At 56.9% G+C, this 26,050-nt stretch overlaps 1 protein-coding gene and 1 pseudogene across 2 annotated transcripts in view; both read right to left on the reverse strand.

Annotated features, from left to right (window-relative positions):
• Nucleotides 1-509: 509 nt before the first annotated feature.
• The window catches only part of PPP1R37 (protein phosphatase 1 regulatory subunit 37), a 51,645-nt gene continuing 26,104 nt past the window's right edge, over nt 510-26,050 (reverse strand). Inside the window, exons 2-13 of one of the 2 annotated variants that reach the window (XM_007997173.3) lie at nt 8,822-8,919; nt 7,156-7,201; nt 6,811-6,911; nt 6,000-6,119; nt 5,255-5,405; nt 4,990-5,145; nt 3,846-3,958; nt 2,809-2,950; nt 2,545-2,711; nt 1,748-2,444; nt 1,320-1,410; nt 510-1,229 (exon numbers count right to left, since the gene is read on the reverse strand). In XM_007997173.3, the coding sequence (XP_007995364.3) occupies nt 1,328-1,410; nt 1,748-2,444; nt 2,545-2,711; nt 2,809-2,950; nt 3,846-3,958; nt 4,990-5,145; nt 5,255-5,405; nt 6,000-6,119; nt 6,811-6,911; nt 7,156-7,201; nt 8,822-8,919 (1,874 nt within the window). In that variant the 3' untranslated portion in view covers nt 510-1,229; nt 1,320-1,327. Of the gene's footprint in view, nt 1,230-1,319; nt 1,411-1,747; nt 2,445-2,544; nt 2,712-2,808; nt 2,951-3,845; nt 3,959-4,989; nt 5,146-5,233; nt 5,406-5,999; nt 6,120-6,810; nt 6,912-7,155; nt 7,202-8,821; nt 8,920-26,050 lie in introns of both variants that reach the window. The other variant, XM_007997172.3, reaches the window with a different exon arrangement.
• LOC140711833 (eukaryotic translation initiation factor 5A-1-like) lies at nt 8,942-22,467 on the reverse strand (annotated as a pseudogene).

The following is a 26,050-nucleotide window of genomic DNA, read 5'->3' on the forward strand; positions in this document are numbered from 1 at the left end:
CCACCACGCCTGGCCTGCTCCCTCATTTCCTGAAGGGAAAAACAGACCTCTCGGAAACAGGCCACGGCCCACCATGGCCCCTGCTGGCAAAGGGGAACAAGCTGCCCTATTAACAGCCTCCTGCGGCACTGGCTGGGCCCCGGGCACACTCCCACCTGCATGACACCCGGGGCTGCCGGGGACAGGCTGGGATCTGCTCCCGTTGAGCGACGGGCAACTAGGCAGTCACTCCGTATCTAGCATCCTGAGACCCTAGACCTGAAGCCAGGAGGTATCTGGGGCCCGTCTCTCCCTGCAGAAAGGATGGGTATAAACTGGCCTGGCTGGGAGGTGGCTGTATGACACCGGAGCATGGACACAGAGAAGACGGGACTGTGGGGGAAGATGCAGTAACGCCAGGCCAGCCTCCTGGGCCCTGGCAGACGCTCTGTAACCAGGAGCTGTGATGGCCTCCGCCCAGCTGCCCCTCCCAGCAACCACCCCCAGGATCCGCATGAAGCAGACATCCGGCAAAGTGAACCCAGCCCCAGTTTATTAGAAAAGGTGTGAACAGAGTTGCACCGACAGGAGTAGCCCCAGCCCTCTGCCCACCCTCACCCACACCCACACCCACGCCACCCACCCCCAACGGGTTGTAGTGCCTCTCAGGGCGCAGCCTCCAGTGGCCTGGACAGCAGGGTCCCGGAGTGCCGGCTGCTCCCGCCCCAGCTCCCTGATAGATTTATTGCACTTGAGAAAGAAAGCTCTGATCCTCTGCTCCCATCCCCCCACCCTGCCCGGCCTGCACTGTCTGGGGCTGTTCTGCGTGTGTCCACCACCACCAGCACGCACCACTCCTCCAGCACCAGGCTGCCTGCTCGGCCCTGTGCCCAGGGCCACAGGGGACCATCCCACCACCACCCAGGACCCCTGCCCTCTGCAGGGCAAGCCTGGCCTCTCCAGAACAGGCGCCTGATGTCCTTGAAGAACTCCTCCTGCTCCTGCTCCCCCTCCTCCCATTCACCCCCAGTGTCTTCCAGTGGTGGGTTCATAAGCAGAAGTGCCTGAGTCGCACGGGGAGGGCCGCTCCCTGTAGCTCCTGCACCCCTTGTAGTGTTGCTGTGGGGGGAGGGGGGCCCCAGAATGGCCCCCACCCCTGGCATCCTGGGCCTCAGGAAGGCTGGGGGGAAGGTGAGCAGATTCTCATGGCTCTGGCCTCAGCTCATCGCAGACCGACCGGAAAAAGGGAACTTGGGGAGGAGAGATTGCGGGAGAGACTGTCAGAGCTGGGGGCGCTCTCAGCTCCTCCCCAGTGCCCTGGGCCCCGGGCCTGGCCTCACCTAAAGTGTCACAGTGTCTCCTGCCCGGATTCCTGACTGGCTTCCAGAAGCAGCTCCTCAAGCTCCTTCTCGTTCTTGGAGCAGCTCAGTTCTGTGGGGGAGGATGGGCCAGCAGCCCCGTCAGGCGGGTGGGGCAAATACAACCTGTCCCCAGCCTGTCCCCAGCCAGACCCTCGGGGCCTGCAGAGAGCCCAGAGACCGCTGAGATGGTCAGGCTCAAGGCAACACACCTTACATGCCCCATCCCAGGAAGAGCTCCCAGGACCCAAGGGAAGCGCGGTGTACACGAAAACCAAGCCCCACTTGTGCTGGCCCCTGCGAGAACCATTTTAAAGAGGGGAAACTGAGGCCCACAACAGGCAGGGGCTTGCCTGAGGTCACACACAGCACCCAGGGCCCCTCATCACTTGCCCTAGGGCCCCTCTCACCGTGCTCCAGGCCGCAGCTGCCCCCCTTGACCTCAGGCCCTGGGGGCGGCTCAGGGGGCAGTGCCAGGGCGAACTCGGGCTTCAGGCCGTTGGGCAGCGATGGCCCTGACTGAGGCGGCTCCGGTGGTTGCTGAGACTCAGAGGACCCTGTGTCCCGGATGACAATGGCCCCGGCGGGTGGTAGGGAAGGTGAGGCGGGTGGGGAGGGAGGGGGCGGGGGAGAAGGAGGGATGGGGGACGAAGGGGGCTCTGCCCTCTCGGGTGGGCTCTCCACCCGGGTCACCACAAACACCTTGTGGCCCCGGCCTGGGCTGGACACGGAAATCCGCTGCTCAGTGGGTGTGGAGGGGCTGCCTGGGGGACTCCTGTCCCCAGGGCCCAGGGAGTCCGTGGGGGGCACCAGGGCAGGACAGGGGGTCTCATCCCTCTCCCCTTCCTCTTCCTCCTCATCCTCCCCATCCGAGTCCGAGTCTGAGTCTGAGTCCGGGCTGGGTGCGGGGCTGGGGGCCCCGTTCTGCACCCCAGCAGCGGGCTCGTCGTCGGGCTGGGGCTCGGTGGTGGTGGTCTCAGGCATGGAGGCCAACAGCTGCGGCGGCTGCTCCTTCTCCTCCCGCTCCCGCGCCAGCACCAAGTTGCGCTTGCAGCCGTTCTGGATCTCGGCCAACAACGCCTTCTGCGTCTCGATGAAGCTCTTCACCTGTGGCGGGAGCGCCTGGCTAGGGCTCTCAGGCCGGCCCCACCACCCGGCCTTCCACCTGCCCGCCCGCCCCAGGGCTGCAGGGCCGTCCCCTGCTTACCGCCTCTTTCTTGGGCTCACGGTCGAGGTCCAGGCGCAGCAGTGAGTGGTTCACCTTGAGGGCCAACGACAGTGCCATGAGCCCGCCTGTCTTGATCTCGTTCTCCCGAAGGTCCAGTCTCAGGAGGCGGGGGCTCTCAGCGATGAACTCTGCCACCGCCACCGCGCCTGGGGGGGCACCGCAGGGGCTGGCCACGGGCCCCACACCCGGCTGGCCGCCCCGCTGAGCCCAACAGCCCGCACCCGGGCCAGCCCCGTACCCTACCCTCGCACGTGAGCTTGGTGGAGGCCAGCCCCAGGCGCAGCACGCTGCGGTTGCTGATGAGCCCGTTCTTGAGGTGCCGCACACCCTCGTTCCCGATGGGGTTGTGGCCCAGGTTCAGCGTCTCCAGGCTCTGAGTGTGCGGCTGGAGGGAGGGGGCGTAAGGGTGAGGAGGGAGCCGTGACGGCGGAGGAGGGCCCAGGACGCCGAGTCAGGAAAAGCGTGGAGAGAGCCAGAGTAGGGCGTTCCTTTTCCTTGGTGCGCCGGGCGCTGAGCACCGGCGTCGTCCTGCCCTGCCTCAGGCCTGGCCTGAAGTCCCTTCTGTGCCTGAAGTCTTCCCAAATGCCAGGTCCTCTGTCCACTCCCAGGCACCCAGTCAGTCCCTACCCCCTACAGCCTGAGCCCCTGGCCAGGGCCTGGACCTTGAGCGCCCTGAAGCCCCTAAGGCGGGCGACTCTTACCCAGGGTTTGGGCACACCAGTGCTCACCCTGAGAGTCTGTGTCTGCGTGGCTTGCTTTAAGCACCGCGTAAAAACTGAAACCCAGGCGCGGTGACTTACACTCATAATCCCAATACTTTCCGAGGCCAAGGCAGGGGGAATCACTGGAGGTCAGGACTTCAAGACCGGCCTGGCCAACATGGTGAAACCCCATGTCTACTAAACATACAAAAATTAGCTAGGTGTGGTGGTGGGCACCGGTAGTCCCAGCTACTTGGGAGGCTGAGGCTGGAGAATCGCTCGAACCCGGGAGGCGGAGGCTGAAGTGGCTGCAGTGAGCCTAGATGGCGCCAGTGCACTCCAGCCTGGGTGACAGGATGAGACAGTCTCAAAAAAAAAAAAAGATAAAGAAGGGCTGCTCCTCAGGGAAAACAGGCACAGAAGTTGAATGAGGAAGCAGGTGGGGCTGAATTTAAATCGTCTTGAACCTGCAGGATGGGCAGGACAGGAGCCGTCAGCTGTAGACAACTGTGCTGAGAGCTGGGATGGGAGGTGGCAGCGAGGACCGAGGTGCCTCCCTCCCCTGCCAGCCTGACTCACCAGTGTCATGCCCAGGAAGGCCATGCCTGTGTGCGTTAGCTGGTTGTTCCACAGCACCAGGGTCACCAGCCCCTTCCTCTGCTCCTTGAGGCCCTCGCAGATGTAGGCCAGACCTGCGGAAGGCCGGCAGTCAGAGCCCTTTCTGGGGCCCGGGTGCTTCCCCGGGAGGGGGCTGCGGGGTAGAAGCAACCCCTTCTGCTTAGGACCTCCATGGAGGTCCCACAGGCCCAGGCCCTGCCCTGCAGCCCTGCCTCGGCCTGGCACCCTTGGGCACACATCTGTGACCCCTGGGCCTGGGTGCCCGGATGACAGCCTCCCCCAGATGCTTCTGTTCTTTGCTCAAATGTGACCACCTCCAGCCCCCCTCACCTCGCAGCCGGCTCACTCCCACCCACAGTCAGCACTGTCTCCCTCCAATGCAGATCCCACCATCTGACGGGCTGGAGGTTTCACTCATCTTCTCTTTGTCTCTAGACTGGAGTACAGGCTCCCGAGGGCAGAGTCCTGTGTCCCCCTCCGGGCTGAGCCCAGAGGCCTACAGCCATGGTCCTGGACAGGTGCTCAGCAGAGTGGGGTCTGGGCCTGCCACCTGGGGACACAGTGACCCTCCCCCAACCCCCTCCAGGATGCAACAGGAATGCCTCCTTTGACGGATCCCCATTCTTTGCTCAACCCCCCAACATCAAACACCAGAGCTCCTCCCACTGCACTCGTGGCTCCCTCAGTCTGGACCCTTTCCCAGGCTTCTCACAAGGCTGGTTCTGCTCCCAGCCTGCAGATGGAAACCCAGAGGCCCCGACCCACGGTGGTCTTCCCTCCTCCACCATCTGAAAGCAGCTTCCAGCTGAGCCTGTTATCGCAGCAACACTGCTTTCTTTTCAGATTGTAATTATTCACTTCACCTCATCCTGCGGCTGTCAGCTGAGGTGTCTCCTCCTCCAGGAAGCCCTCCCTGGCCCCCAGACTGATCAGACCCTGCCTCTGGGCTCTATCAGCCCAGTCCTGCCCAGTCTAGGTTGTCACTGGGTCTAGTCTTGGCCACATCTGTGTCCCCAGCACCACCCAGCGCAGGGCCACCCAGCGCAGGGCCGGGCAGATGGGTGCTGGGTGACAGGTGTGGGGTAGGGTGGGCCCCTGCACCCACCCGAGTCCAGCACGTGGTTGTTCCGGAGGTCCAGGATCTGCAGGGAGCAGTTGAACTTGAGCAGGTTACCCAGCTGGGCCGAGTCCTGCAGGCCATTGAGCTTGTTGTCCGCCAGGTACAGCTCCCGCAGGTTCATGTTCATCTTCAGGGCCGTGGCTGGGGACGGGGGGCACAGTGACTGGGCAGGCCCTGCCCAGATCTGGTACACGACCCCTGCCCCCAGCAGGCCGCACGTCCCACTCACCCTCCTGGGCTTGGGGCTCACCGAGCAGCATGAGGGGCCGCCCCGACAGGCTGGCGTTCTCCAGGTGCAGCACTGCCAGGCTGCTGCGGATGCGCAGGGCACGGGCCACAAAGGGCGCCGAGTGGTCCAGCAGGGGCGTGTTGCGGGCGTCCAGGTACTGCAGGCAGCTTGTCTGCAGGGGGCGAGGGAACAGGGGTGAGGCACTGGCTCAGGCCTGCCCCAGCACTCCTGGCCCCAGAACCTGCGGCCCCACATCTCAACGAGCAACGAAGCCACAGCTGTCATCTGGCTATGTCGCCTGGTTTTACAATGGGGGAAACTGTGGCTGGGGAGGGAAGGCTCAGTCTGGGGTCTCGTGGGTGAGCGAGGCAGGGCTGGTGGCAGCCAGGATCCCCAACTCCTGTGTGGCTGGGAGGTTCCCAGATAGCCCCAACCCCTCCCTGCACCCAGCCTTCACACAGGAGTGACGGGGGAATGGCGACCATGGCCACCTCCAAGGGAATGACTTCACGGAGGGATGACATTGTGGATGGGAGAAAGTGGAGGTCACGAAATGCCTCGCAAAGAGAGAAGGGGCTAGGGTCCTTGAGGCCAGGACACCTCTCAGCCCTGTTCTCCTCCTGGCCTGAGGGCCAGGCCCAGCACCCCCACAACAGCCCACACTAAAGAGCTCATGCAGTCAGAGCCTACGGGCCGTGCCCTGAGAAAGTGCCTCCCCGTGCCGGGAGCCTGAGCTGCCTCTTCCTGGAAGCCAAGAGGCACCCACCTTGCGCATCATGTGGGCGGCCGCCTGCCAGCCCCGGGTGCCTATGTGCTTGTTGAAGGAGATGTTGAGGTGGGTGGCCGACTCGTAGTACTCGATCATGTCGAAGAGGGCCGAGGCACCCTGCAGGTAGAGATTCGGGGGCTCAGCCTCAGCTCTGGGCTGCCCTGGGGGAGAGGCGTGGGCCCTGACACTGGGCCCACTGAGAGATGAGGGGTCCAGGGTCTGGAGAGAGCCTCACGGGAGAGGAGGACAAGCACAGACAGGGCCCTGTGGGCCACGGGGACAAACCCTTTCCTTCTCTGCTGTAGCCAGTCTGTTTTTTGTCACTTGCCCTCCAGAGTCCTTGACTGATGTGCTGAGTGACTAGGACAGGCCTTGGTGTTCCTGAGCCTGGGCCTCAGGATCCAGACATCAGGGGTGGCTGGGGACTTCCAAGGCGGGGGAGGGGAGGGCCCTTGGGCCTTGATGGGAGGCTGCTCTCAGAATGCTTTCCAAGCCCACCCCATAGGAGCTGGACCCTCCAGCGTGGTTCCTGAAAGGGCTCCTGGGGGCCACACGCCTGCCCCTCAGCCCAGCTCCCCAAGGCTCTCCTTGCTTATGAGGGTGGGCCATAGGGGCCCCAACACACCCTCCACATCCACTCTGGTCACATTGGATGTCTCCCTCTTGCCCTGCCAGAGGTCTCGCCCTTGCGCCACCCCTCAGCCTTCGTCTAGGGGACCCCCTCCTCCTGCAGTGTCCTCTCCCCACCCAAACCTCGAAGGGGCCCAGGAGCTCAGGGAGCCGAGTGGGCGGTGGCAGGGCAGCTCACATCTTCATCCAGGTTTGTCTGCTCCAGGTCCACGACCTTGAACTGCAGCCTCTTGAAGACCTCTTCCAGGGCCTCGCAGGTCTTGTAGTCAAGCTTCTCACCTGGGGGGAGTCAGCAGCCGTGTGCATGTCTGAGACAGCGCACCTCTGCATGGCGGGAACATGGCCAAGGGAGGCTGGAAGGGCCCTCTGCCCCCGCCTCCCACCCCACACCAGGCCCAGCCCCTGCCCTGGCTCAGCTCAGCTCCAGAGGCCACTGACCCCAGGCAGGTCCTCAGACTCACCTCTAGGGAGCCCCCGACCTGCCCACGACCCAAGGGCTCCCAGTCCCTGGCCAGACACACACCTTTCAGGTCCAGACAGTCGAGGCGGTGCCCGAGGTCTGTGAATTCCTGAGAAAGCAGAGTGGATGGGGGTTAAGGTAGAACGACACTTGAATGGGAGGGCAGTCGAGACCCCAAATGGCTGCTATGCCAGAGGTCAGGCAGGGTTCCAAGGTTCCGGGGTGGGGTTTGGGCGAAGGCACTGAACAGAGGCTCAGACGTCGCCCACCAGCTGGAACCTGGGGTACAGGGCCTTAGATAGCGAGAGAACTCTGCACCCACACGACTGAGGACCAGCCAGCCCTGCAGCCAGGCAGGCCTCGGCAAAGCGCCTCTGCCCCAGTGGGACCAAGCGAGGGAGTGGGCCCAGCATCGCTGGGGGATGTCCCGACAGAGGGAGTCTGTGCTGTGAGGCAGGAAATGAGCCTGGGAAGCTGGCAGGGCTGGGCTCAGGAGGCCTCTTGGTGAAGGCAGGGCCTGGGGCCCAGCACCCAGTCAGAGCCCACCGCCCTGCAGACCCAAGCTCCCGCCCTCTGGGCTTACACACATCACCTGTAGGGTGGATGCTGCACGGCTGGTCTGAACCAGGCCGATGGGCTCCAAGGACCCACCCTCTCAGCTGCCACACTGAGCAGCCACCCTTCCTGGGACCTGGCAAGCCCCTCTTCTGGAATGTTCCAGAGAACCTACCCTAACCCCAGTGAACAGTGATGGACAAGGAGCGTGGTTGCTTCCAGCACAGCTGAGGGTCAACAGCCCGAGGACAGGCAACCCTGGAACCCTCGGGACCAGTGGTGCTTCACTGACTAGGCGCCAGGCGGGGACCCACAGGAGAGGCACTGAGGGAGGGGGCTGGGGGAGTGGCAGGGTGGGAGAGCCACCTCTGTGGAAATGGAACACCAGCAGGTAGCTCTCAATAGCCACCTTACCAACGCACAGAAAAGGCCAGGAAATGCAGAGTGGCCAACAACGGGGGTTCCTGAGGAGGGGCCTTGGGGCGGGAGATAAGAGGTGGATTTGGTTTTTCAGATCTGTAGTATTTTAATTTTTTTTTAACCTGAGGATATATGTTATTTCTGTAATCCTGACTTTTATGAATATGCTGGGCATGGTGACTCATGCCTGTAATCCCAGCATTTTAGGAGGCCGAGGTGGGCAGATCACCTGAGGTCAGGAGTTTGAGACCAGCCTGGCCAACATGGCAAAACCCCACCTCTATTAAAAATACAAAAAAAATTAGCTGGGCGTGGTGGCGCACACTTTAATCCCAGCTACTTGGGAGGCTGAGGCAGGAGAATTGCTTGAACCCAGGAGGCAGAAGTTGCAGTGAGCCGAGATCGTGCCACTGCACTCCAGCCTGGACAACAAAAGCAAGACTCCGTCTCAAAAAAAGAAAGAAAGAAAGAAAGAAATTTTGTAATTCAGACTTAACAAGAATCCTATATGTCTCTTCCCCAGGAAACAGTGTTTCTTTTGGGGCTGACGGATACCTGAATGTCTTACTTTATAGAATTCTGTGCTCTTCATATGTATGAAGAAACTGATTTCTCTAGCTGAGCAGCAGGCTTTCAAAGATGTATTCATGATCGCCTGGGGCTGGGGAGTGGGAGGCCCTCTCCTGCTGGGGTGGCTTCACCCTAGGGCCCCCCGACACCCACACTGGACGCACCCACCCCGCCCCTCCCGTACCTGCAGCTGCCTGAGGAGCTTGGGGATCTGCCTGCAGTTCAGCTTCTGGCAAGCCTGCTTGTAGGCGCCGATGACCTCGTCCACGGTCACGTTCTGGGCTGCAGGGACAGGGGACCCAGGCCTGTGACTGTCCACACCCCAAGTCCCTCTTGGGGCTCCACCCACTCCTGCCCCAAAGCCTCTGCCCATACTGCCCTCTTCAGCCCTCCCCCAATAGGCTGCCTGAGCTCTGTACTCCCTTTCAGGCCCCTCGCTGGCCACTGCCCGAGGTAAGGTGCCCTTGGGCACCCCCACCCCAAGTCAGCACTGCCCTCCACGCCTCACCTTGGCTCTAAGCACCTTCACACAAATACACAATGAAGAGCACACAATCTTTCTACACATCAGCCACCTCCCCTACTAGACTGGGAGCCCAGGAGGACAGGACTGGGGCTGTCTTGGTCACCACCACGTCTTCAACACTGTCTCGGTGTTTTGTTTGTTTTTGAGATGGGGTCTCACACTGTTGCTCAGGCTGGAGTAAAGTGGTAAAAACACAGCTCACTGCAGCCTTGACCTCCCAAGCTCAAGCATCCTCCTGAATAGCAGAGACCAAAGGCGTGCACTGTCACACCCAGGTCATTTTTATTTCTGGTGGAGATGGGGTCTCACTATGTTGCCCAGGCTGGTCTCAAACTCCTGGGCTCCAGCAATCCTTCTGCCTCAGCCTCCCAAAGTGCTGGGATTACAGGTATGAGCCACTGTACTTGGTCCTTGGTTTTTGGGGTTTTTTTTTTTTTGTGCTTTATTTGGGTGAAAGAGCGAATCCTCACTTTAACCCTATTAGGAAACCAAGCTCAAACAGCTTTGCCCAAGATCACACAGCTGGTATACATGGGAGCCGGGCTTTGAACTCAGCTCTCAACTACAATGCCATGTGCCTCTCAGAATCCCCACTCCCAAAATACTCTCAATAGCTACACAGACCTGTACAGCTATTCAGGGCCCGGCTCCCTGACCCAGGACACAGAAGCAGGTGGAAGGGACAGGCCTGGTCCCGGGTGTTCCCAGGCTAACAGGCAGTGGCTCCCAGCATGAATGAAGGGACGTAGCCCAAACCCAACAGCTGCAGCCCCCGTTCCTGAGAGGCCCACAGCCGCCACCACGCAGAAGGGAGGGCTGGGCTTTCCATCTGCACAGATTTGCCTTTTCTGGACATTTGATTAAAATGGAATTGAAGCTGTGTGGCCTTCTGCGGTTGGCTTCCCTTACTGAGCATAATGAGCCCGAGTTTCAGTCCCTTTATACTGCTGAAGAGTAATTATAGGATGTGCTGCGTTTTATTTGCCCATTCACCAGCTGACAAGAATTTGTACTGTTTCCAGTTTTTGGCTATTAGAGCTTGGATTTTACCCCAGAGTGACCAGGGGAGCAGGAAGGAAAGGCTAGGAGCAGAAGAGGGAGAGGTCAGGCCTGACCATTAGAAAGCCCTTCTTTGGGCCAGCAGATCCTGGGAATGGAGACGACACGACAGGCAGGGAAGGGGGCCAGGAAGAGGGCTTGCTGGCAGCTTCTCGGGGGCCCCCCCCCGCCCTGCTGCCATTCCCCTGCTGCTGGAGGCAGTGGGAGTCCCCGAGAGCTTCCAGTCCAGTAATATCTCCGTGTGGACTCCTCCTCCTGCCACCCTGCTAGGCCAGGGGCTCTGCACCCCTGGTCTCATCAAGCACTGCCCCATTTTCTAGGGGAAGAAACTGAGGTCCAGGTAAAGTATGGTGTCTCCCTGGGACCAGGTGGCTGTTCCCGGGCAGAGTCTAACATCAGACCCCGGGACTCCTCTCTGGCCACTGTGCTGGGTGGCGATGGGTTGCTGAACTGCGGTGCTGGAGGAAAGAAGCCGACAGAGGTCAGTCCCTGGCCTCCCCAGAGGTCAGGCCCGGTTCCTGCCTGGGCACTTCCTCCTCCTTGGGGGTGGAGGCCTGGGAGGAGCTGCAGGTGGTCAGCAGACGGCAGGTGTCCCTCCTGCAGACAGAGAAGGAGCTGTCTGACAAAGGCCCATGTGCTTGCTGACCCTGGAGCTCTAGTGGGGACCGGAGCTGGCCCTGCCTGGGAAGGCAGCCCCCAGGACTCCAGCAGCTACCCCAAGTCATGGACAAGCCCAAGCATGCCCCGGGCTTAACCAGTCGGGGTCCACTGACCCCCAAAGGGTCCATGAACTTGAGGGGAGAAACTTATTATCTCTTTATTTTCATGAACGGAACTGAAATTTAGCATTTCCTTCTTATTAACAGAGGCCAAAAAAGAGACAGAGAAAAGAAACAGTGTTTAGCAGACCTTGAGGCTGCCATGAAAAGAAACAACAGATCTTTTCCCATTGCATCAAGTTACAGTAGATTCTGAATGCCTATCACTGCTCTGAGACTGAAGGCCTATGACAGCTGCTGCTACATCCTCTCACTTCACGTGTCAGCGAGGAAAAGCATTCAGCCTGGCATCCTTTGCAATCCTATTTAATGTTCCGCCTTCAAAATCATCATCCTGGGCCGGGCATGGTGGCTCACGCCTGTAATCCCAGCACTCTGGAAGGCTGAGGTGGACGGATCACCTGAGGTCAGGATTTCAAGACCAGCCGGGAAACACGGCAAAACCTGGCCTCTACTAAAAATACAAACATTAGCTGGGTGTGGTAGCACGCTCCTGTAGTCTCAGTTACTCAGGTGGCTGAGGCAGAAGAATCGCTTGAACCTGGGAGACGGAGGTTGCTGTGAGCCAAGATCACGCCATTGCACTCTAGCCTGGGTGACAAGAGCCAAACTCCGTCTCAAAAAAAAAAAAAAAAAAAAAAGGAAATGCAAATTGGAGGAATCATCAGAAGCATAAGAAGAATTCGCATGACACACACAGCACTGCTGCCCACGGACTCTGCCAGGCGCTTCATCCAGGAGTGAGAGCATCGACTCTGTGAAGCAGGGAGTCATGCCAGGCCCACCCTAAGCTGTCCTGTGTGGCGGCTGAAGCCAGGCTTCAAGTCCTAGCCCCTGGCTCGGGAGCTCTGGATACACTCTCTCAACTCTCCACATTTCAGCTTCCTCAAGCTTTAAATGGGGAAGGGAGAGTAGCTGTTTTACAGCAGGGGTGGACTAACAGAACTAAATCATTTGTGGAGAAAGTCCGGACCGACCTAGCATTGCAAATGCTTAGTAGTGGCTCATGTCACAGCATTGCCAGCGTCCAGGGTCAGGCTGGGGGTGGGCACTGCTGGGGCGAGGAGGCTGGCCCAGAGCTGGCTGTGGCATCAGGCTGGATACCACCATAACCCCTGACACAATGGCAGCCAGTCTCATGCACATAAAGTGCTTGAGATGGCACCTCTTCTTTTTTTTTTGAGACTGAGTTTTGCTGTCACCCAGGCTGGAGTGCAGTGGCATGATCTCAATCCACTGCAACCTCTGCCTCCCGGGTTCAAGCGATTCTCCTGCCTTAGCCTCCCGAGTAGCTGGGATTACAGGCACGTGCCACCACGCCCGGTTAATTTTTGTAATTTTAGTAGAGATGGGGTTTCCTCATGTTGGTCAGGCTGGTCTTGAACTCCTGACCTCGTGATCCACCCCCTTCGGTCTCCCAAAGTGCTGGGATTACAGGTGTGAGCCACTGCAGCCAGCCGAGATGGCGCCTGTTCTTTGTTCCGAGAGCCTCTGGGTGAGCCTGAGGCCCAGTTTCTAGGCTGGCAACCTTCACTCCCCACACAGCAATCAGACCACACCTTCAGCTGGGCACCTACAGGGTCTGGAACCAGGCCCGGCCTTGTAGGAGTCACCACCAGAGCCAGAGCCTGAGGAGGTTACATCCGCCCAAGTGCTTACAGAAGTGCAGTAGAAATGCACTTCTACTAAAAATACAAAAATTAGCCGGGTGTGGTGGCGAGCTCCTGTAGTTCCACCTACTCAGGAGGCTGAGGCACTCTCAAGTAGAACCGCTTGAGCCTGGGAGGTGAAGGATGCAGTGAGCCAAGATCGTGCCGCTGTACTCCAGCCTGGGCGACACAGTGACTCTGTCTAAAAAAAAAAAGGAATGAACACACCAAAACTAAGATTTTACAAATACCATTGCTTAGAAATAAGGCTAAATATATTCAAATAAAAAAGAAACCAATCTATTAATAAGAAAAAAGAAAGAGCAGCATGGGCAGATCAGAATGTCACACCGACACGGTACTCACACCCGCCAGGCCCATCCCCAGCACTTCCAATGCCAATAAACACAGCTTCAATTCCCTGATCAGCGCCATGACGGGAGTATCAGTGCCCTCCCACTTTAGAGAGGAGACAGGGCATGTGGCTCATGCCTGCAATCCCAGCATGATGTGAGGCCCAGACAGGAGGATTGCTTGAAGCCAAGAGTTTGAGACCAGCCTTGCCAACAAAGCCAGTCTCTACCAAATAATTTCAGGAAAAAAAAAAAAAAAGAAACGAGAGGAGAAAACTGCGGCATGGGCAGAGTGTGATGACTTGTTCAAGGCTGCATGGAGAGCGGCTGGCTGGCCCAGGACGAGCCCCACACACACCTGTCCATTTAAAATGGTGTGAGGAGGTGGCTGAAAAGAAAGCGGCAGCGTGAGACACTTCACGAGCAGGTGTGGGTCAAAATAACTGACTCTGGCGTACTGAGCACTAACCACATGAGACGTGCTATCCGGGGCATTTCACACCCAGTTCGTCAGTATCTGCACTCGATGCGGACTCAAGAGGGGAGGTGATAGGCCCACCAGGTCTGACCACAGGGCCAGCTTGGACCCACCAGACTACGCCATGTCACAGCCCACATGACCCCATGATGGGCATGGAAAAGGTCATGCAATGCCCATTGTCTCAATTAAGGCACCAGGAAGCAGGTGATCATTGTCAGTCACGGTCTCCAGGCAAAGTGACTGAAGTCTCATAAAGGGGTGGGTCCCCAGGATCTGGGGGAGCACAGCCACAGGACCCCCATTCCACGGGCAGGGCCAAACAGCCATGGCAGGACTGCAGTTCTTGCAAAGGCCCAGGCTGGAACTCAGAGCCAGGTTCCAAAGGGAAGGGCTGCACAGTGGTTAGGGCACAGCTGTGGCCCTCAGGGATGGGGCTGGGATCTTTGCTGTCTCTCTCACACACTCAGTGACCTTAGGCAGGCTTCACAGCATCTCACAGGTCCCACCTGAGATATAGTGTCTTGCAATATGGTTAAGAACATGAGTTCTAGGCCGGGTGCAGTGGCTCACACCTGTAATCCCAGCACTCTGGGAGGCCAAGGAGGGCAGATCATCTGAGGCCAGGAGGTCAAGACAAGCCGGGCCAACATGGTGAAACCCCGTCTCTACTAAAAATACAAAAATTAGCTGGGTGTCGTGGCGCATGCCTATAACCCCAGCTACTCGGGAGGCTGAAGCGAGAGGATCACTTGAAACCAGGAGTTTGAGACCAGCCTGAGCAACAAAGTGAGTCCCTGTCTCTACAAAACAAACAAAAAAATACAAAAATTAGCACGTGCCTGTGGTCGCAGTGACTTGGGAGGCTGAGGTGCGAGGATAGCTTGAGCCTGGGAGTTTGAGGCTGCAGTGAGTTGCAACTGTGTCGCTGTACTCCAGCCTGGGCAATACAGCGAGACTCTGTCTCTTAAAAAAAAAAAAAAGAAAAGAAAAAACATGTAAGTGCTCTTTAGCTTTTACATTCCTGTTGTTTCTCCAGCATGCAGGAAATCCACCACGTGCACACGTGTATGTGGGGTGGGCATGTATGTGAGTGTGGGTCTCAAGGTCAGGGCTCAGACGCATTTGCTCAAGTCCAAGGCTCTGAAGGCCTGTTAAACAGGGACCAGAATTCAAGTGGATGTCAGAGAGGAGGAGAGGTATGTTCAGAACACATGTGTTTGGGTGTGTGTGTATTTTCTTTTTTTTTTTTTTTCTGAGACGGAGTCTTGCTCTGTCGCCCAGGCTGGAGTGCAGTGGTGCGATCTCGGCTCACTGCAAGCTCCACCTCCCAGGTTTACGCCATTCTCCTGCCTCAGTCTCCCGAGTAGCTGGGACTACAGGCGCCCGCCACCACGCCCGGCTAATCTTTTTGTACTTTTAGTAGAGATGGGGTTTCAACGTGTTAGCCAGGATGGTCTTGATCTCCTGACCTCGTGATCCGCCCGTCTTGGCCTCCCATAGTGCTGGGATTACAGGTGTGAGCCACCGTGCCTGGCCTCTTTTTCTTTTTAAACAGTCAAGGTCTTGCTATGTTGCCCACGCTGGTCTTGAACTCCCAGCCTCCAGCAATCCTCCCGCCTCAGCCTCCCAAAGTGCTGGAATTACAGGCGTGAGCTGCCTCACCTAGCTCCTAAGTACTTCCCATGCACAATTTCACTTGGCCAGCGCAGCACCCCTATGATGCTGGCGTAACTAGACCTCTATCTTATCAGGGAAGCAATCTGGGAGAAGAAAAGACACCTGCCCGTCATGGAGCCTGGAGGAGGCAGGACTGGAACACACCCCAGGACTGTCTTGCTCTGAAACCAGAGCACAGCTTAACTCTCGGCTCGCTTGTCTGGCCTGAGGAGGAGGAAGGGCCGGAGCGGAGGCGGGGTGTGGGGAGCCCTGGGTGGGACGGTGAAAGGCATGAGCTCCAGGGAGAGACACTGGTGTGCAGCAGCTGGTGGGCAGGGCCTTGCTGCTGCAGGGATGGGGCTCTGCCGCTCGCCCAGCAGGTGGTAGCCAGCTCCCCAGGGAGAGGGTGAAGGTCAAACAGAGCTTGTCTCCCTCTCCCGCCGCTGGCTGTGGCCCTCACAAAGGGACAAGGAGAAACCTGATGCCAGGCATCAGGTGACAGGCAGAGAGATGTCTGTCTGGCATTTGCACACAGGTGCAATGGTACCCACGAGATGCAAGGACAGGTTGGGTATCAGGGGGCGGTGGCGGTGATGACTCACACCATCCGTGCCAGCCTGGAGCAGGGCGGGGGAAACAGACACAGTCATCCAAGTGGGAGTCAAAACACCAGGAAGAAACGCCGTGCAGGGCCGGAGACACGGTGGGAGGGCGTCAGCTCTCAGAGGAGGGATGGGGAGGGAGGATGTCCAGACAAGCCTGAAGGAGGAGTATTTAGGGCTGCTCCCTAACGACCATGCTAACCTCTGGCTGGAGATGACCTTCCCTTTCATGTCTACCACATGAAATCGGGATGTCTGTGAGCCGGGTGCACAGAGCACCAGAGTCAGGAGGTCCTAGCTAGGGCCCAGGGGCCCAGATTTTAACAGGCCCCCATATGACTGTGATGGCAATCAGCCTCAGAATAAACATAGCAATGCAGGTGTTACTTTGCTATTTTGGAATGAACAGAAAGGAGCCAAGGGTGAGATGGCCTTGAAAGGAGTGTTCCCAGAGGCTCAACCGGGCTCAGGTCTGGGTCTTCATTCAGGAGTCCCTGTGCAAACCCCGCAGCAGGCAGCAACCACTGGGGCGGGCTTAAGTGTGGCAGTGGGAGCAGGCCCGGCACCAGTGCACACTGGGAGGGGAGCACTGGGGATGACATGGGATGGCGACCCAGTGGACCCCGGTGAGGACTTCACTCATTCTGCGGGAGACCGGAGCCACTGGGGGCGGGGGGCAGAGCAGCGACAGGATGGATTCAGGCTCATGGGAGGCTTGTTTTCTGCAGGAGTAGGGTACCCTGCAGTACTCACGGGGAGGGGCCTGGTCGTGCAGGTGGGCAGCCAGGAATGACACACCAGATTTCCTGTAAGTGCTCTTCCATCTTGGATGGTGACAGCCTCATCTGTCCCTGGATTTTGGCGGCTGAGCCCCTGCTAGTGCTCCAGTTCCAAGAGGGGTTGTGGGACACAGGCGAGTCAATGCCCGCAGCCCAGGCACTGACACCCTGCTGGTTAGGTCCTGTGCTGCCCGGACTCCACAGAAGCCCCCGAGCCACCCCAAGAGACATCCTTTTACCATCCCCTTTTCAGAGTCAAGGCTCACAGAGGCAGGAGTACAGACTAAAAGGCCCAGGTCTGTCTCAACTTTATTATTGTTTTTCTCCATATTAAACTTGTAGTTTTATTCAGGTTTGATTTTAACAAATGTGTTGGGGAGAGAGACTGCAGGGAAGGGTAAAGCCCATGGGGGCAGGACCCCTCCCCTCTCCTCCTCTTCCCTCCCCATCTTAGGTAGGGCAGGGGGCTGGCCCCAGTCTGTGGGGGTGGTGCTTAGGGTAAAGGGCCATGGCGAACGGGGACCAGACCAGGGATGAGTGGGGAGGGCACAAGGACCATGTGCCAGAATCCACCGCTTTCTGACTCCAGGTTGAATTAAAAAAAATAAGTAAGGCTGGGTGCGGTGGCTCACACCTGTAATCTCAGTACTTTGGAAGGCCGAGGCGGGCAGATCACCTGAGGTTAGGAGTTCAAGACCAGCCTGGCCAATGTGGTGAAACCCTGTCTCTACTAAAAATATAAAAATTAGCCTGGCATGATGGCGCGTGCCTGTAATCCTAGCTACTCAGGAGGCTGAGGCAGGAGAATCGCTTGAACCCGGGAGGTGGAGGTTGCAGTGAGCTGAGATGGTGTCACTGCACTCTAGCTTGGGCAACAGAGTGAGACTCTGTTTCAAAATAAATAAATAGACCACAAGCATCACCCACCTTCTCCCCTGACCAGGGCTGTAGTGCAAGCAGGGAAAAGGATGGCAGCTTCACCAAGGCCATGGCTTTGCTAGCACCTGGCCAAGGGAGCTAGATGAAGGGCAGGGGCTCCCTGACAGATTGAGGGGGTGGGAAAAACCAAACTAAAACGTCAAACACATTGTGTAGGAGGAGTCCAGCCTAGGGAAGGCCAGGGGAGGGGCCTCTGCAGGCTCAGAGGATCACTGCTGCCATGGCCGCCAGTCACCCTGGGAGCCAGTTCTTTTGCCATGGCCTTGACTGCAACAGCTGCCTCCTATGTCATGGCAGACAGCACGGTGATCAGGGGCCCTTCTCCACAGTTGTACTTTTGCTCGATCTCCTTGCCAAGGTCTCCTCAGGCAGACCAAGGTCCTCTCGCACCTCCCTGATGTCCTGGAGCAGTGAGGGGTACCCACCCTGGATGTCAATCAGCTGGAAGTCATTCCTTTTGATGTTGGGGACATCCACATTCTAAGTTGATAGGCAATTATCTTTATATTTCTTCCTAGTAAAGATATCAGTGCCAACCAGCTGGACCTTGGCATGGCTGTGCTTGCCAGTCTTACAAGTAGACATCTCAACCATCTTACAAGTAAGGCCAGCCTTTGAGCACCACGAAGCCATTGTTACATAATGCTGAGCACCGCACTGGGAAGGAGGCCGAGGCCCCTGCCTCCCTTGTCTCAAAGTCCAAATCATCTGCCATTTTAAGAGGCTTCAATTCCAACTCTCGCAAACACACTGACTCAACCCTGTCTTCTTGCTGCCTCTGGGCCTTCTGCTGCCGCTGCCTCTACCACCTTGCCTTGATTTTAAACACAGCTGCAGGCATCACACTATCTTGCTTAAATGATCAGACTAGGCTCTGCAGCAACTATCAACTCTGCCTTGTAGCATGAAAAGAGTAACAGACAGTATATAAACAAATAGCCTGGACATGTGCAAATAAAACTTTATTTACAAACTCTGTCGGCTGGCCTAGGCTGTGGCTGCTGTGGACTGTCGTTAGCTAAGCTCCATCAGAGATCCTTCTGGAAGGACATACAATAAACTAGGTGGATGCTTTTAGGAAGGCAAAGCTGAAGGAGGACAGGGAGAGAAACTTACTTCTCTCTATATACCTTTTTAAAAATGTTTAATTTTATTGACACATAATTATTATATATATTTATGGGGTACATGTGGTATTTTGATAAATGCATACAAGGATTGAGTCAGGGTAATTATCATATCACCTCAAACATTTATCTTTTGTTTTTTTTTTTGAGATGGAGTCTCTCTCTGTTGCCCAGACTGGAGGGTAGTGGCACGATCTTGGCTCACTGCAACCTCCGCCTCCCGGGTTCAAGGGATTCTCCTGCCTCAGCCTCCCTAGTAGCTGGGACTACAGGCGCACACCACCACACCCGGCTAATTTTTGTACTTTTAATAGAGACAGGGTTTCGCCGTGTTAGCCAGGATGGTCTCAATCTCCTGACCTCATGACCCGTTCGCCTCGGCCTCCCACAGTGTTGGGATTACAGGCATGAGCCACCACACCCGGCCCAAACATTTATCATTTCTTTACGTTGAATCTCTGTCCACCTTTTCACATCTTTTGAATACTGAGGCACATACACGTCTAGTCACAAGCCGCATAAAGCCATTTCAGTCAATGATGGACTGCGTATGCAGGCGGTGGTCCCATACGATTTCCCACTATATGTTTACCGTCCGTTGTCTATGTTCATACACACAAATACCTACACTGTGTTACAGTTGCCGAGGGTACTCACCACAGCCACGCGCTATGCAGGTGTGGAGCCCAGGAGCACTAGGCTATTCCAGGTAGCCCAGGTGTGCAGTAGGCTATGCCACCTAAGTTTTTTGTTTGTTTTTTGAGACGTAGTTTCGCTCTTCTTGCCCAGGCTGGAGTATAATAGCATGATTTTGGCTCAATGCAACCTCCGCCTCCCCGTTTCAAATGATTCTCCTTCTGCCTCAGCCTCCCGAGTAGCTAAGATTACAGATGCCCACCACCACACCTGGCTAACTTTGTATTTTTAGTAGAGATGGGGTTTCATCATGTTGGTCAGGCTGGTCTTGAACTCCCGACCTCAGGTGATTCCGCCCGCCTCGGCCTCCCAATGTGCTGGGATCACAGGCGTGAGCCACCGGGCCTGGCCTATGCCACCTAGGTTTGTGTAAGTCCACTAGGATGTTCACACAACCATGCAATCGCCTAATGACGCAGTTCTCGGAATGCGTCGTCATTAAGTGATATAGGACCGTATTACTACACAACTCACATGTTAAGGTGAGAGAAACCAACATCACCAGCCCCTGCGCAGCCTGGCCACAGGCTGTGCTCCTGGTGCCTGTACTAACTCAGAAGGCTGCCATTCCTGAGGCTTCCAGCAGATAATCAGATAATCAACAGGACGTGGTCACCGCTACATGCACAGGGATAGGCAGGGTGGGGAGAGAAGCTAGGAAGAACGTGGCTTCAAGCCTGGGTGACTGGGAAGCTGGTGGGGTCTCAAGCCAGGAAATACCGCAACACGTGGAAATAGACAGAGATGTTATTTTCTTCTGACAGCATGCAGGCAAATGTTATTTACAAAATTTCAAGAGAGAAGAAACACTTCTTCCAGAATTTTCCAGAATTCTCAAGCCACGGAGGTAGGGCAAGGGTGCAGTAAAGTCACACCTGGAAACCAGGCCTGAGCTCTTGTTCACACTAAATAACCACCAACATGGCAGAGCCTCATTCCACCACAGCGCAGGGGACTTGAAGCCAGGTGCCTAGGTTCCGATCCCTGCTCCATCGCCAACAGCAGAGAGAGGTGACTGCCCTGGGCCTCCCTGCTGCATCAACAGCACCTTCCCAAGGAGGGCTTGGTGAGCTCACCCAGTCTGGCACTCAGCACCACAGGGCGCACAGGAAGGGCCCCTGTCCTGGACCCCCCCGAACCGTGTGTTACAGTTGCTGCCACCACTCTGTGCCGGCCACATGCACCTACCCCACAAGGGGGCACCATCACCATCGTTCCACCTCACAGGCTCTGCAGGGAAGGTCCCAGCTGGGAGTCTCACGGCAGGTGGGTGACCGGCCCATGTGGGACAGCATCTCCAGGAGCAGCCTGGGAACCTGGTGCTGGGCCTCTCTGCAGGACTCTCCATGCTTGTCTGAGTCCCCATAACTTGAGCACCATCCTCCCCTATCCGGGTGGTTGGGCTGCACACCCGCGGGCAGGAGGCTGGGGCACGGGGGGTGTGGGCCACCTGCCCTGAAGCCTGCACACTTGCGGCAGCCCCACAGGGACAGATTTCAGGTCAAGTGAGAAACTCATCCTACAGGGAGCTCTGCCTTGGCGTGGGGTAGAAAGGACGAAGTGGTCTGAGGCCAGAATGGCCCACTTCTCTTCCTATCTTCCCCTGGGTGGGCCAGCTTTGGTCACCCAATCTCTCTCACCCCAGGACTCTGGGTAGGCCTCTTCACATTACCTTGACTCCCCGCTGTCCTCCCCAAAGGTTCTACGAGTGGATACGAGTGGATAGGTGCCCTGTCCCCAACCTCTGTTACAGTGATTGGTCAGGGACAGGAAGGTTACAGAGTCAGCCGCAGCCGGTCCTAAGGCCTGAGATGGAACTCTCAGGAGAGAGGAGCTCTCTTCCCACTAGGGTGGTTAAGACTGCATCCCATTTCTAGAGCTACTGGCAGCCATTCCTGCACCCGTCAGGAGGGAACAGCCTCCCGAGAATGAAGCCAGCTCAGAGAAAAGCCAAGTTCAGATATTTTTTTTTAGATGGAGTCTTGCTCTGTTGCCAGGCTGGAGTGCAGTGGTGCGATCTTGGCTCACTGCAACCTCTGCCTCCTGGGTTCAAGCAATTCTCCTGCCTTAGCCTCCTGAGTAGCTGGGACTATAGGCGCGTGCTACCACGCCCAGCTAATTTTTATATTTTTAGTAGAGATGGGGTTTCACCATGTTAGCCAGGATGGTCTCCATCTCTTGACCTCATCATCCACCCACCTCAGCCTCCCAAAGTGCTGGGATTACAGGCGTGAGCCACTGTGCCTGGCCAAGCTCAGAGATTAAAGAGATATCGTCTGATAAAGAGATACTGTGCCTGACGCCACACTATTCAGGACCCTTCAGATCCATAAGACAACAGATCTTTGCTTTTTGCTTCAACCATTCTGCGTCAGGCTTCGAATTTAGGAGAATTCCAGGCTTCCAATTTAGGAGAATTCCGTCTTGCCTCTCATCTGGTAAACATTTCCCAAAACCTATATTTTTTGGGGTCCCCATCTGTCGCCCAGGTGGGAGTTCAGCGGCTCAATCATAGCTCACTGCAGCCTTGCACTCCTGGGCTCAAGTGGTCTTCCCACTTCAACCTCCAAAGTAGCTGGGACTACAGGCACACCCTACCATGCTTGGCTAGTTTTCCTTTTTCTATGTAAAGACCGGGTCTCACTATGTTGTACAGGTTGGTCTGGAACTCCTGGGCTCAGGTGTTCCTCCTGCCCCAGCCTCCCAAAATGTTGGGATTACAGGTGTGAGTCACCAAGCCCAGCACCCAAAACCTACTCAGGCCAAGCTCTGTGCTGGCACTGGGGAGACAGGGATGGCTCTGAACTGGTTCCTGCCCTCCAGGGGTTCTTGTCTGGCGGGGAAGGAGCACACAGATGATGCGTGAGAGCGAGGAGGGGGCTGTGCGCGCACTAGACTGCGCAAAGGCCAGGCAGACAGGTAGAGTCAGGTCTCAGGGGCCGCCCTTCAGCCTTGTCAAAAATCTGGACCTCTCTTGGGAGGATATCTAGGATCACTGGGGGAAAAAAAAGAAAAGAAAAATAGAAAAATCTGGACCTCTCCACTCACGGGGCATTGTGCTCTGGCCACATCCCAAATTCTTCCCTTCCCCAGAGGGCCTAGTGCTTCCCAGCACCTCACATTCTCCCTCCCCTTTACATATTACATGGTACATGCTCTCATTGCTTACTACTTCAATTCTCAGCTTAGGGGTGCCTTCTCCAGGAAGCCTTCCCTGACCCCCACGGTAGGACAGGCCCCACCCTCTGGCCTCCCCACCTCAGCCCCATCCCCTCTGAGTTGTCACCATCTGGAGACTTGTGTGTCTCCCCCACTGGACTATGAGCCCTAGGAAGATAGTATGGGGTAGTCTGTGGTCCACACTGTTTCCCCAACATTGCCCCACATGGGGCCAGGCACAGAGAAGGTGAGTGAGCAGACAGGGGAAAAGCTCACATCTGGCCGCTGCAGCAGACCCTGAAGGTAGATGGGGATGTTCTAGCCAGGAAGGGCCCGGTCTGCTCCATGCTTAGGAAGATTACTGCAGGGACTTGGCCCAGTGAACAAGGAAGCCTGCAGGCAGGGGAGAGGGATGCCAGGGCCTCGAAACTGCAAGAAGCTACTCATGTAGTGAAATACACTCTAAAATTCTAAAACATGCCCTACAGCAATCCCTGCACAGAATGGTGCGAGCAGCTCTTTACTGAACCCCTTCCCTACCAGGCACTCTGCCAAACACCCGATTACTGCATTTAATCCGCATCATAATCCTGAAGAACAGAATTTCCAGCCTCTACCACGCTACAGATGCGATGGTCTTCTGAGGTCACACCTCTGGGAGCGGACAGAGGGAGGCTTGAACCAGAGCCGTCTCTGCCTGCATCAGCACCCTGAAGCTCTCAGGCCCCTGGCTTCAAACCGGACAGACAGGTTGTGGGGGCCTAGAAATGTAGCCTTCTCAAGAACTTCAAGACAAGGAGGCTGCCAGAGACTGTCTTTCTCTGTTGGGTTTCCAGGATGTGGAGAGCGGGTCCTACCTTCAGTAGAGATGCCCTCATAGGTTTCTTCCTGGTGCCTATAGGAAGACCCAGCCGCCAGAGGCCCTTCACAGGTGCCAGTGCTGGGTGGGAGAGGTATGGACACCTGGCCCAGCCTGGGGTGCACTCACCCCTGGGACAGCCCCCCAAATGCCTCCAATAGGCAGTGGCCCAATCCCCCACAAGCCAGCTCTGTCCCAAAGCCTTCTGCACAATCAGCGAGACAAATCCAGGGGCAGAGGCAGAACAGCATCAAGGCTATGATGGAGGGAGGGAGGGAGGGAGGGAGCGGACATGGAAGCAGGGAGGATGGCCAGGCTGGGATCAGCTGCCTCCATCTGGAAAAGTCTCAGAGATGGCAAAGATGCAAAGGGCGTCCCTGGCAGAGAGCACTTTGTGAAGAAAGTGCAGGTGCAGGAGGCTGCCTGATGCATCTGGCAGTGAGTTGCACAGATCAGGACCTGGAGTGTGAGATGAGAGGGGTCAGCAAGGAGACTGCAGGGGTCGGGGTCCTGCTTATGGAGCACGGCAGGCAAAGCGTACACGTGGGAGAGCTGCATGGCCAGACCTCACTTGGGGGAGCTGGGGAGGGGCTGCTGTAGTCATTGAGGTCCTGATCCTTGCCAGTGGCAGAACCATCTGAACACAGTGCCCCAGGGCCTTTGCACCTGTTACCCCCTGCCCCTGACCACCCCTCTTCCTCACATCCCAATGGCTCCTTCCCTCCTTGCCTGCAGGTCTACACTCCCAAGTCACCTCCTCAAAGGCCTTCCCTGGTCACCCTCCAAAAAGTCAGCCCCTTTATCACTGTGAATCCCTGCTTCCTTCTCTAGGTGGCACTTCTTATGACCTAGCAGGAAGCGTACTAATCTGTGCATTTATGCTATAATGAGGGGAGAACTCTTACCCGCTTTGTTCACTGAAATATCCCCAGAAAGGTCTTCACTGGGCACACAGTAAGTGATCAATAAATATATGTTGACTAAAGCAACACAAAGGTGGGGCTGGGGTGGGTCTCTGGAGTCAGCGCAGGTGTGAGTCCCCAACTCAGACAGGGCCAGCTGGGTGAACTCAGGGAAGGTCCCTTCTTGTCTATGGCAGGCTGCTGGGTACCCCGCACTGAGGAAGTGAAGGGATGCATGTGACGAGGTCATCAACCGATGTGCTCAGCCCAGAGCCAGCCTGGGGCAAATGCCTCCTACACACCTTCACTGGGTGTCCAGTTGCTTCCTGCGCTCCCACAATGCCACAGCCTCAGTTGGGGAGCAGGGGAGGGACAGAACCATACAAGGCCTCCTGGGGCCTGAAATAGGGAGGAGGAGGCAGAAAAGCACCCACAGAGCTTTCTGTGGGAGCCCCACACCCTCAAGGCCTCGCTACCTCTGCGGATGCGCTGCTGCACAGTCTCTGTCCCTGCAAAACCACACATCTACGCTGCCCACGTGGAGACCATCCTCACTCCCGCCTCCAAGCCCTTCCCCAGGCTGCTCCACCCAGAATCAGTCTGATCAGTCATGTAAGCCCAATGCAGCGGGCTTCCCAAGGGCAGGCATTTCTCAGGGGAGTATCTTTACCGAAGGGGGCCCCAGGGCAGGCTGATGTGCTCAAACCCAGATCTCTAAGTCCAATCCTGGAGCAACCACAGAATGACGCCCGTGGAGGCCCCGGCACCCCACTGCAGGCATCCAGAGGTCCCTCAAGAGCAGGGCTCACACCAGCCTCTGGACTCCCTGTATAGACTGCACACAGCTGCCTACACACCTCTCGGGTCCTTGCGTAAGGACACTGTATATTCACTGTGTGGCACTGGTCAGATTTCCTGGGTGGAGAAGGCTCTTCCTGTATTTGGTGAGCTCCCTACCTAGGGAATCCAGTGGCCTCACTCCCGCCCATCCAAGGGCCCAGGTGTCGTCCTGCCTGGTGACATCCTCCCCACACATTCCCTTGCTATGAATCCTGCAAGGGTCTGTTTCTGGGCTTACAGCCGAGAGCCACGGCTGACACACGCACTGCCTCCCATGGCAGGGAGACAGACGCTGCAAGAAGGAAAGTCCCTCATCCCAGAGTGTGAGTGTGAATGCAGGTCTGTGCTTCTGACCCCCTCCTTCCAGCCACTGCCCCGCATTTCCCAACAGTGATCATCTCTACCCTCTTCCACGCCCCCCACAACCCCTGGTGGCACTCAGCAGAGAGGGATGTGGGAAAAGAACACTGCGTAGGGCCCTTCTACCGCGCTTTACCACTGGAGCCGTAACTTTGCGCCTACTCCCAAAACTAAGCGACTGACAAACTTGATCTCGTTTCCACTTCCTAACAGCCCTGAGAAATAGAAATTATCTCCCCAACTTTCCAGAGGAGGCTCAGAGATGAGAAAGGACCTGACCAAGGACATGGTTCCCTCTCAAAGGCAATTTGGCAAGACCAGTCAAAAGTACAAATGTGTGGGGCGCGGTGGGTCACGCCTGTAATCCCAACACTTTGAGAGGCCAAGGCTGAGGCAGGCAGATCACCTGAGGTCAGGAGTTGGAGACCAGCCTGGCCAACATGGTGAAACCTTGTCTCTACTAAGAATACAAAAATTAGCCAGGTAATCCCTGCCTATAATCCCAGCTACTTGGGAGGAGAATCGCTTGAACCTGGGAGGAGGATGTTGCAATGAGATAGTGCCACTGCACTCCAGCCTGGGCAACACAGCAAGACTCCAGCTCAAAAAAAAAAAAAAAAAAAGTACAGATGCTATGCATATACCTT

Source organism: Chlorocebus sabaeus, chromosome 6, assembly GCF_047675955.1.
Source record: "Chlorocebus sabaeus isolate Y175 chromosome 6, mChlSab1.0.hap1, whole genome shotgun sequence".
NCBI classification, from domain to species: Eukaryota; Metazoa; Chordata; class Mammalia; order Primates; family Cercopithecidae; genus Chlorocebus; species Chlorocebus sabaeus.